Here is a 12,382-nt window from a genome sequence, read left to right on the forward strand (position 1 = left end):
AATTAACAATACTTACTGAATTCTTGAGCTCTGTGGAAAAGTTATGTATTTTAAGGACTTTAGGAAATGAAAACATCTTACAGAAGGATTTTAAAAACAAGGCTCAAGTGAAAAACTATAGGATAAAAGATATTCCTTTGTACCAAAGAAACCCCATTGTAGATCATTTCTTAGCACTTTTTCCTCTAAGGTGACTGAACTAAGTATAAAGCTTAGACACTGACAGAACACACCTCATGAGAGAAAAAATTAGTATCAGAAATTTTACAGTGGACAATTACTTAAGAATTATCTGTATCTAAACGTGCAGTAATCAAATTAAATTTCTACTTAATATTGTAATTATGAAGAACACAATATAGTGATTTTATTACCAGAGTAAGCAGTAACAAAGTACAGTAAACTGTCATTTAAGACGGTGTCATAGTATCTGTGATAAGCAGCATATTGGCTTAAACTAATGCACTATATGCCTCTAGGGAATGACAGGCTCAGAGACTGGGTTTTAACATCAGAATCTATCCATTAATCTTGACTTAAATATAATCTACTCTGCGGTAAGAGGAAGAATGGGCATTCAATGAATTATCTGTTTGAAATATAGCAGGAGCATATTAACACAAGCATATAGTTGAAAGTCTCAGTTTTGGTACCATTTATCGTGTATTGTTGGTTTTATAGACCCTGAACTGCATTTTAACATGAAATTAAAAAGACAGCAAGATCAAATGGCTAGCAGTATCAGAAGGACGAATACCTCACCACTGTAACAGATTACTCATTAAATTTACTGGCCACATGGCTAGCAGACTAAGGACAGTATTTCCAAGTGCTCCCGCTCATTCACATTTTATTAACAGGCTACGGAGGTGAAAACAGTCAGGGCAACGGTGCTGAAGCCCTCGTACCAGCTGAATTCCTACTCCACCTTCCAGGGAAGATATGTCTTACTGATGCAGGCGAGACAGGAATCGATGAACCTATGAGGTGTGCTGTGCTAATTGTTTTGGAGCCCCTCAGAGCTGCTGCTGCTTCAGGCGCTGGCTGGAGCGATGCCCACAGCCCGGTCGCTGCGCAGCCGCTCCCCGGGCACCAGCAGCTCACAGGGGGCAACAGGGCAGGCAGAGGGCCAACACACCGAGGGACTGGAGTTTATTAGGGCTGCTGCACCAAAGGTGCCAGTGAGAGATGCTAAGGTGGCACAGTCATCTCTTTAGCCCACAAGCACAGTACAGGCTGGGGGGGACCCACAGCCGCACATGCTGACTCCTGATTTGGGCGGAGGGTTTGATTCTCTACTCTGACACTCAGCTTTACATCAGTTTTGACTCATATAATTGAGTTTGGTGTCAAAACAAAGCAGCAAAACTGGCTCTTTGATTTCTGGTATTGGCAGGTATACTTAGACCCACTCATACATACCCGCATTAAGACCATTTCATTCATTAAAATTTTTAATTTCTCCATTAAAATACATTCTTCGCACACACATATTAATTGATGAGAGAAAAAGTAAACAAAATGCTTGTCGTGAAGACATCAACACAATCTGTAAAACTACGCAAATAAAAGTTAAATCAATAAATATTTATGAACTGTTTTCCATTAAATACACTGCGTATATCTGTATGTATTAATTTGCAATTCCACACCATATAGTAACAGGAAAACCTTTCTAATGAGAAATTTTGTCACTAATTCCAATCTTTACTTTAATAAACTTCACAACTACCTTTCTTTTTTTCTTTTATAGCTGAAAAGAATGTTTTCTCTTTACCCTGAGTTGCTGCAGTACAATCTACTTATCTCTTTGGAGGTTAGTAAAGTAGATTTTCTTCAAAACTATTTTAAAACCTCAAAGATAGGCAGCGCCTATTAAAATTAAGAAGACAAATATTAATTTTCAGTTACTTCCCTCTCTATTTTACAGGGCAATTAGTAACGCAGCCCCTTCGCCCTCCTCCTGAGTGCTGTCAAGCTGTTGAGAGCAGTTTGCAGCACCACAATGGCACTATTGTGAACACAGCCTGGGCTCCCTTCCCACAGAGAGTTAAATGGGCCGTTCCTGCTGCCCATGATTGGTGTCCAGCGAAACAATACTTAAGAGCCAGGTTTTATCAGTTCCACGCCAAAGAAGTGAAGCCAGGGAACCCAAGCCTTCGTATCATGCTGAACCATATGCCAACCCTGCTGGCCCCAAAGGTTTATCACTAAGAATCAGGATCCATCGTGTCCCCTGTGAAATTTCACTTCACATACCTTCTGTGAAACGCATGGCTTTGCTGAAAACTGACCTTTTTCCACAATTGGCATGAACAGATGGACGGTAACTATGGTTTGGCAAGCAGAAATTAAAAGATTTTCCAATAGCCTGCATTCTTCTGTGTTTGGAAGGAGAAGCATTCAGAAGGAGATAGATATATTTGTGACCCACAGATCTATTCAGGTGCAGTTAATCAGCAATTAAACTATTTTCCCAATGTCTAGAAAGTATACGGAGATTAATTTGATTGGCCAGGCTATGATTAGGACTCGTGTCCTTTGGACTACCATATGGTAATCCCAATTGCTCTAATACTAACTTTTAATCCTTGTTTATTTTATTTGATTCCATTTTTCTATTGTGAGGCAAATAAAGAATAAGCTATATACATGCACCTTTTTTTTGTTATAATTTTTGGTGTGTTGAATTAGTGAATATTGTTACATGAAATATATTCCATCTCCAGGTAGATATTTCCATATACTGGCAAGCATTACTTATAACCCCTTTTTTTGGTAACTAAAATACAGCTCTGGGGGAGAACAAAGACAACCAATGTGCTAGTTTCTATTAATTTCCTTTTTTTTTTTTTTTTTTTTTCTTTTTTTTTTTTTTCTTACCTATCATCTTCTAATCCCTCTGCTGGCACTGGAAAGCATACCCCAACTGTCTTAATAACCATATGCAGAATGATGCAGAAACAGTTTGCCAATATCTTAATCAACTCATCTTAAAACATAATTTTATCTTGCAGACAGAACTGTTTGTCCGTTTTGCTTGTTACAACTGATCTTCCACAATTCCCACCAATTTAAATACCAGAATCAATTAAAGACAATATTATTTGCTTCTTCTTTCTATTTATACAGCTTTTAGTGTTTTAACATATAAATCTTTCAAGTTTGCAAGTCACTTACCTGTTTCAAGGGGTGAATTTACAACTAGAAAAGGATTAAATCAATTAACAATCTTGTCTTCTACAAGATCTTAGAAATATTAGGAAAACATTTTAACCTTCCCTGCTTTTAATCACAGATTTCTGAGAGCTCTCAAAGAAATCTGTATGAATTTTAACACCTTAAGAGGGCAAGAGTCTAAACATTTTAACAAAGGGCTTTTGCTATACAAAATGTTTAATTAATTAATAAGGCTAAGTAGGTATTAACAGAAACCCTGTCATTTTGTGTTACATACAAAGCAATTAACTCTGTGTAAGACTGAACTGGTTTATCTTTTACATTCCAGTTGAAGGACTCCCAGCCTTCTCCCTGAAAATTGTTGTTTAAAAGATGGATCTATACACATTTAAATGCATTTTGTAATGAAAGAGCGATTACTCTCCTAACTTACACCTTACAACACAAAAAATTTTACTACCTTAAAAAACTGTAGTAACAAAGAACTTCCCTCTTTCAAGTAATCTGTACTGACATCCAATTTCAGAAGTTCTAGGAGCCTAATTAAACACTTCACTGATTTTTCAGGGTAGCCCACTGACATCCTTTTATTCTAAAACAAAACACCATCATCATAAGCCTGTCCATATTTCATACAGAAAGCAGTAGAACTAATACTCTCCTTTCTGATGGGTAAACTCAACGGATGAAAGAATGCAGAAATAAAAGACCATAGCATGTATTTTTCTTAACAGTACAAAAAAGATTTGAGTCTCCCCCAAAACTGTCTACAACATCAACAGAGCACTCAGCTCTTTGCTAAGTGCAATTCTTAGTAGAAAATTGCATTACCAGAGGCAATCAGTTTTGTCTCAATTGATATTTTGTTCTTTTACCATTTTCAAGAGAGTCTCATGTATTTCATTAGGGCAGAGTAACTATACAAAACTGTACTAATTAAAAAACGAGTTACAGATACCTTGTGATGACAACAATATTATTACATTAAATCCATGTGCTTACACTATACTTACTGAACAGGTGCTCCCAGAATTTTTGCAGACAGCCCCTAAGAAAAGAGAGAAGCCTTCTCTACTTGGGCTAGAGAAGGCAGGTTCTGTAAGATTAGCAACAGTGAAATTACAGAAGAAAATAGGTTTACCTGAACATGAACAAATCTAGAACTGCTGCTAAAGAAAAGTGTGTACGAGTGTTTTGTTAATAGTCTCACAGGCTATACACAAGAAAATATTCCACATGAAAACATAGTTTTCAAGCTTCACACTCCAATTTATTCCTCATATTACATATGGAAGAAAACCAATTCAAATGATGTGTGTGTGCAGTAAAATAAGCAGCTTGATACACACATCTGCAAGTATTTCTCTAGCAGATATTTGAAGTGCCTACATAGCAATCACTAAGGCAAGAGTTTAAAAACCTATCACAAATGTAGGTTCAATCAGTTGTCTCCAGTGGCTAAAATCAAAGGCATTTAAAGTGATGCTTTGGAATTATTCATCGCAAAACAATCCTAGTCTTTCAACAGGTAACTAATAAATGATGGCTGAGAACAGGCTTGCACTACCCCTGAGGTCCAATTGTTCCTCAGAACACTGCCTACTTTTGCTCCCTGGTGTTACATTTTAACTCTAATTGCATGATCAAGCCAATAAATTGGACTCAGGGGACAAAAAACCCACTACAAAAGTACCTACTCTGACAAAACCAGAGGCTGCAAGAAAATGCACTTCAAACAGAAGTGAGGCAAGATGAGACAAACGAAGGAGAGGTATCAAGGCCTGAAAGACAGTCATTAATACTGACAGATTACTGTAATTCTGGCTGTCAAGGTGATCGATTTAAGCAGCATATGCCAATCAATACCCTCCTCATTTACTGAGCAGCATTAGATATATAGTTAGGTAAGATGTGCCTAAGACAGGATTTCAAACCATACTGAATGAACATAAACAGTACAATTTATGCTTTGGAATCTTAGTTGGTTTTTTCATTTGTCCTGGTATTAATTGGGCAAACTTCAGTGTGATGCTATCCATACAGATGTTACTTTACATAATTCTATTACGCTGCACTGCAATGATGTACGTAAGTCCTTTAAGTGAGATATTTCAAACTATACCCGTTTTCTATATAACATTAAATCACTGATCACAAATATGAACATTCTTAACTGCATCAGTTATTTGTTCATTTAGCTTTTTTTGCATCTGTGGTTTGCCATTCTTAGTACTTCAGCCATCCATGGTTTACAAGTAACCAAATCTTCCTGGTATTTCCTATGGAATTTTCTTTATAACAGTCTCTTATTGTTCAAATATACTTGTGACATCAAAGGAAAACACATTAACTGCAGGCATTAGTTCAGAGGAAAAGATCTATAAAGATAATATACACAGCTATTACTATCATTGCATTCCTACAAATAGACACACACATACATGCATGCATGACTCTTTAGAGGTATAAAATGTTCCTCTTATATTTAGGTTTTTAGAATGCACAGAAAAACTGCTACACATTATTCCTTCTAACTGAAATACCTGAACAAGCCATTAGAACAATCAGATACTTAAAAATGCCTTGGATATCTTCTGTTTTTCATGTTATACCTTTGTATGCAGGCCTTTAATTAATCACATTTTGAATTATTAAAAGGTCAAGTGATATGTCAGCAGAACTAGGAGAACAATAGAATAGAGCAAATCAAAGCATAGAAAAGACTGAACATCATATTCTATTCCTTGAACTTGGAAAAAAAATTTGTTGCTAAACAATAAAACAGATTTTAGAAATAACTCCTATTTTCTTCTGGAAAAAACTGGGGGTCATATGATGAACTCATTCATGACTCTTACGTGAACTATCAGATAAGGCTGCAATGGTTTGATTCAGGGAAGGGAGAAATTTTTTTTTTTAAAGAATATAGAGCACTATCTAAAAAGTGTCTCAAGCAGTATCTTCCATGTCTGTTTCTGCTTACCTGTCGTGCCAGAAAAATCAGCAACAAGTATCTTAAAACTCTAATTAATGTTCTGGGTTAAAATTCTGTATTGCATAAATGCATTAAAATTTGCCAAGAATCTTGTCATACGGCAGTTCAAAAAAATTCTGATTAAAAACATATTATAAGAGCAATTATAATGGCATTATTCCCTCCAGTATACCAAACTAAAATCAATGGCACTCTGTAAAATTAATTAATGATACATTTTTAAGGAGAGATAGCATCCCTTATGCTTTTCCCATTTGTTATAGTTATTATTGATGCAGCGTCACTGTATTTTTTTTTTCTTATGGATGCTCATGCATATATAAGATAGAAAATTTACTGGACTGAGGAGGAAGGTGAACTGGCATTGCCAAAATTGTGCTTTACAAAATTCTGAGATTATGTATCAGTGAGAAATCTCCAAAAGTTTTGTAATTTCCAGTTAGAAAATATAAATCAAACAAACATTCTTAATTAAATGAGAAAAATGTGGCCAATGAATTTGAAGAATACTCTTCACTTGCTTTATGCCATTAATAACAATCACTGTCTTTTTAAAGATAAGCTTTCCAATGTCAGTAATTCTATCTTGAAGTAGATGATGGTCAACCACTAAAACCAGTGACACTACCAGTGCAAATAACACCCTTTCTTGGGGCAACTGGGTATGGTATCAAACAAGAAAGCTTCTGAGCTATGAGTTTTTAAAACAGAGGAAACTTTTAACAAAAAACTCATTCTTTTTTCAAAAAGATGTTACTGTCTTGTCAGATACTACATGGGGTTAATATCTTCCCTTTCTCTGGAAGGCAGCTGCCTAAGAAAGTCAGCTACAATGTATCAAGTACCAACTATTTAGGAAAATACTGTCAAAAAAGATAGTGAGATGTAAATTTTCCAGTTTTGAGAAAAAAATACTCATTTATCAAAGAATTTAGATTAGGATTTATACCACAATATTTTGTAGATGGAATAATTAAAACAGCATTACCTTTTTGCTATTTAAATGAATCTTTTTCATGACACCCAAAACCCCTTGGAAGCTAATTGGTTGAAGAATTCTCAGCATTGGGCCAAAACTTTGTAGATTATTAGAAAAAGGGGAAAATTATGTTGTGATGTTTCTATATACAGAAGACCTATATCCCAGGTGTTCTGAAGTTCCAACAAATTTCAGATTTAAAAGATGCTAAGTACAATTTCTTGTTGTGTCTCCAGCTACACACCAGGTAGCATCCTTTGGGAAGAGAATACGACATAACAGATAAAGCATTATGGTGTCTGAAGTGCACTACTTACAGACAGCTTTGAATGATGGCTAACACTTTAAAATTTGTGTACTGTGTATAAAAAGTTTCACACTTGGAATTCCACTCCTGAAAGGTTTCTAGTTATCTGTACAGATCCATAAAAAACATTGTTTTACAACATGAATAATTTCAACAAGCTGGATCACTGGAGGTGTCTACTAGGCCCAGAAAAGGACATTATCTTGGTGTACATTTTGGCACCTGCCTAAATACTGTTACTATACTCAGGAAGTTCAAGTAACATTCTGTACAAAGCCACTCTTTCTCTTAAAAAATTTCAGTATGGACCCACTTCCTATGCATCAGTTTCCATAGTCCAACTGTCACAAGGTACTTGCTCTGAGATAGAAGCTACAAATTAAACTATTCCTATCAGGATTTTCAATGCAATTTAGTAAATAAAGAGTATTTAACACCCTCCTAAATATTTGCCTCTCTTTTCTACCTTACAATGAAAATGATTGTTCTCAACATTCAGTCCCATTATTACACCTGCAATTATGGGTCTTGGAAGTTTCCCCAGCATATGTGCTGCTGGAGTTTATTCAGGAGGGAAGCACCTCCTTGTGACAACAAACATGAGGAGAAGGAACATGTTATCTATGGCATACAGAAGGGTACTGCTGCTTCATTAACAAGACAATTCAAGAATTTTATGTCACCTGCTACTGTGGTGACATACTACATTTGTGCCACCTGTTGGTGAGGGGGCACTGTTACAAGTGAGCCAGGTCACCAAAAGACAGTAAGGGACCAAAGAATCCTCTAGAGACAAACAAAAGCAAATTCCACAAATCAGTGCAGCAATTCCGCCTAAAATGGCAAAATTCTCTTCAAACTGCAGCTATGAAAATGTCAAGCATCAAGTTAAAGCAGGATAACTGCCACGCCCAGCTGATGCTTGCTGATAAATCAAGTAAACATTTAAACTTAAAATACTACAATATGGAAACATATCATTACATATATTCTGAGAAAAGTATAAAACCAGAGCAGATGAAACCTTTAAAAATAATTTAAAAATAAAATCTTCAAAATGTCTTGTTAAGTTTGCTATCAGAAGTATCAAAATAACGTCAGAAAGAGGAAGGTGACTGACAGAATATGTCAATCTGAGAAAGCTACTTCAGACCACACAATACATGCTTAAAGTCAGAGCAGACTATAAAAGCGAGATGAGCAGAATTTCCTGTATCCATGCAACCATTATTATACTATTCACACATACTACCACTGCTGCCTCGTCATTAACAGACCAGTGCAATAAGGAAAAAGTTGCAATCAGGTTACATGAAGAGGACTGAATATCCCTGCTGATTACAAATGACAGCTGATTTTTTCAGTCAGGTCTGCACTTAGAAAATGAGTTAACTTAAGAGAACAGATAAGCCCTCCTTGGAAGGAGAAGGGCCAAACTCAGTGCCACTTTCTTCACATCCCATATGCTGTACTTTTTAAGGAAGAGTTTGCCATGGTCCATCCTTACAGTAAAGAACTGCAACATGACATTCTCAACTACACATCATCATCAACTCCACACTGAGTCAAAAGGTGCCCTCCACGTATTACACATCACAGCAAAATGAACCACGCACCTGCAGGCACAGAGGACATCCATACACAATGGCTGGCTTGAAATTAAAAGAGTAAGCAGAAGTGTGCTTGAAATGTACTCTGTTTGACAGAACACCCATGTATTCTTGTTCCCTCAAGATCCATATAAAACTGAACTTTATTAACCATCATCAAAGTTCCTAATAAACTAACACTGCTCCAGTATGTTAGATACTTGTAAGAAAGTAAATAAAAATTAATTTTCAGCAAATCACTTCAGAATTCTCTTTCAGTGATGTTTTTATGTTCCTGAACATGTGGGAAGCCTTGATTATCATCTTTACTATTCCACATGGGTCTCTGCTTTTGGTACACCTTCTGAAAACCAGCTTTTCTGTTCCTTTTTTTTTTTCCTCCCTCTTTGGCATGGTTTTCACCACTCTGAGACCTCTTTTTCATTACACCAGCAACACTTTTAACACTAGAAAAGACCATCTTGATCAATGACTTCTCTCTTTTGCAACAGACACTGGGTCTGGTGGGTTCTTCAGAAAAGCTATTTATCTACAGATCATTAAATATTCCTGCCCCCACACCCTTCAGTCCAGGAAAAAACTTTAAAAGCCAGTAGTGCATTGCTACAGCCACAGCTAAATTATGCCAGGGGAAAAAAAAAAGCGTGATACACTAGGATAATCCTTGACCTACTCAATATCACAGAAACTCAATTAGATTCAATTTTCAAATGCACTTAGTTACAGACCATGTCCATATCACAAAAAACACCCACCAGTGTCGCAATTCTTGTCCGAGGGAAATTCTTGCTTGACCTCCAATCTGGTCATGTGTTGAACATGAAGAGCATGTCAACGATGGTTTTATTTGTAAGGTTTTTTTAACCACTGACGGCTAGGCCAGTCTTTGAAGCTTAATATTTTTTGCTCTTCTCCACTGGCACAACTGACTCCACAACAGGGAAGTTTTTTTCTAATTTCATGCCAAGCAAAAAGCATTTAAATAACCGCCAATGTCCCCATTTTGATTTTTTCAAGTTTTTACAAAGCATTTAATATAAGATACTCCAAGGCAGGCAGAAAAAGAATTGACCAACTACTAAATAAATCTGCCCTTTAACATCAGTGCCCAAGCGACTGGTGCATAATAAGACCAAGTGATGATATGAAATCCACCAACCAGTTCAGTAGCTATTAATAAATATATGTAATGCTTTATAGTTATAATGTTAACCTTATCAGGAGACAAATATCAACACTTTAATGGAGGTCACATTATGTCATAAATGACACTCGGTGCTTTGACACACATAAACTTATAATTTGGAGAATTAAAAGTGAACGTGCCATACACAGTTTTTAGGAACTGGCCAGTTCCTAGACACTGAGCAGGCAACCTATAGCCAATGCATTTATTACAACTTTCATATTCTGCAAAGAAGTTTAAGATACACATTTGTGGTGAGTTTTGGTACTGAAAGTCTGGTACTTGAAAGTAAATTGTTTTCCAGTTGCTCATCACTGTGCATCACTTAATGCTATAAGCCATCACTTTTCATGGTATAATGATGATAATACATTTGAAATTCTTTGATTAAGCCACTTGAGAAATGACAAAAAGATCAGACCTTTCCAACCATAAAAATACAATGAATCTGTCATCAACAGAAATGGCATAAACGTCATTTGATGTGATCACATTAAACATCATTCATCTGTAAATCCACTTCATCATATCTCATCTAAAATTCTGAGAATTAACAGTCAGCCTTAGAAAAAAGAGTAGTTTAGCAACAATCATATGACAAATGCAAGTATCTATAGCTTGGGGGGAAGTTAAGCACATAATTTCAAACAAATTTTAAACACGGCTGTCAATTCACAAAATGAAAAAACTAGCAAGTTCTTGTTGATTTAACTAACAGGTATACAACAGAACTCAATCTCAAGAAGGGGAGAGAGATAAATGACTGGCTTACCTTATGTTTTTTCATTTCTGGTTGGTAAATCTGTTCGTCCGAGAGCAGCTCTTGCAAAAAGCTACTTTGTCAGTTCCAACCCAAAAAAGAGATCATCTTTTCTGACATCTTTACTAAAACACTAATAGCCTTTTGTCTGCAACTTTATATGCTGAGATGAATAACAAAATCTTTATATCTAAAAGGTTACAAATTTCCCCTCTTTAGGGAAAAAGCATTCATATCCTTCTTGGAACTACAAACGAAAACTAAGTCACATTAACACTGGATAAATACTACACATCTTTAAGGAAAGAAAGATTATTAATACCATAGCATTGCTATTTCTGAAAGTCTGCTCATAAAATGGTCATTCAAATAATTTTCTTTAACAAGAAGTGGCAAGTACATGTTATAAAATATTAGAAACAGGCAATTTTTCATCACTAATCTATTCTTCACTTAATTAAAAAAACTGGTCTTCATCTCACTTGTCTTCTATAGGTTTAAGCTTCCTGAAAGCATCATCACCATAGAAAATGAAAATATTTCCCCTATGCAAATCTGACAGACAAAAGATGACAGAAAACAAAGACCCTATCTGTAGAACTGCAAGGGAATGTACTTGCCTTAGAAACCACGAGTGAAAGGATACAAGTTTTGGTATAATGGAATTAATGATTTCAATGCACGGCTTGCATTTATAGCTGTTGCACGAACCATAATAGGAAGAATTTTTCCATTCACAATAGCACCATCAAAGAGTGGACCAAAAAATGGAACCTGAATAAAAAATTATGAAATTCAAAATAAAGCAAGATCTTAGCTATAACAATTAGCAATCAACATTAACAATAGTGCACTCAAATAATATATTTTTTTTCTCCTCATTGTTAGATAATCAGACCAGTTATTGTGCCCCATGACAGACCTTTCCTCTCATGGAAATATACAGCTTGATATCCTTGGCAACAGATAACTCGGCATTTGAAGAAAATTAAGCAACTGATTGAATATTAAGTCTCATCAAAGCTTATTTACAACATTTGCTGCCAAAACCCTAGGAACAGTCTTGCATATGATGTTTATGGTACTGAAAGGCTAGATGACAATATTTTAGGTGGTAATAAGGAAAGAGAATAATTACTCCAATTTAAAAATAATATTTATAATAGCTTTAGATATATAACATGTCCGTAAGGACCAACTCCATGTGCAATTGTCATAAAACTATTGGTGGGGCGACCATTTTCTCTTATTTGTTGTGCTTCCTTTCTATGTATGGTATCTATATGAATAGGTTGTAAGCCCTTCACAGGAGAAACCTGTGGTGAAAGTCTGGCCCCTTTGGATCCTAAGTGTAAAGCTTTATTT

At 35.7% G+C, this 12,382-nt stretch overlaps 1 protein-coding gene across 6 annotated transcripts in view; it reads right to left on the reverse strand.

Annotated features, from left to right (window-relative positions):
* The window catches only part of RALGAPA1 (Ral GTPase activating protein catalytic alpha subunit 1), a 125,104-nt gene that overhangs the window by 19,728 nt on the left and 92,994 nt on the right, over positions 1–12,382 (reverse strand). For all 6 annotated transcript variants that reach the window (XM_030451638.1, XM_030451639.1, XM_030451644.1 and 3 more), the window contains one exon: positions 11,664–11,791. In XM_030451638.1, coding sequence (XP_030307498.1) covers positions 11,664–11,791 — 128 coding nt within the window. The remainder of the gene's footprint in view (positions 1–11,663; positions 11,792–12,382) is intronic.

The sequence above is a fragment of the Calypte anna genome, chromosome 5A (assembly GCF_003957555.1).
Source record: "Calypte anna isolate BGI_N300 chromosome 5A, bCalAnn1_v1.p, whole genome shotgun sequence".
Classification (NCBI taxonomy): domain Eukaryota; kingdom Metazoa; phylum Chordata; class Aves; order Apodiformes; family Trochilidae; genus Calypte; species Calypte anna.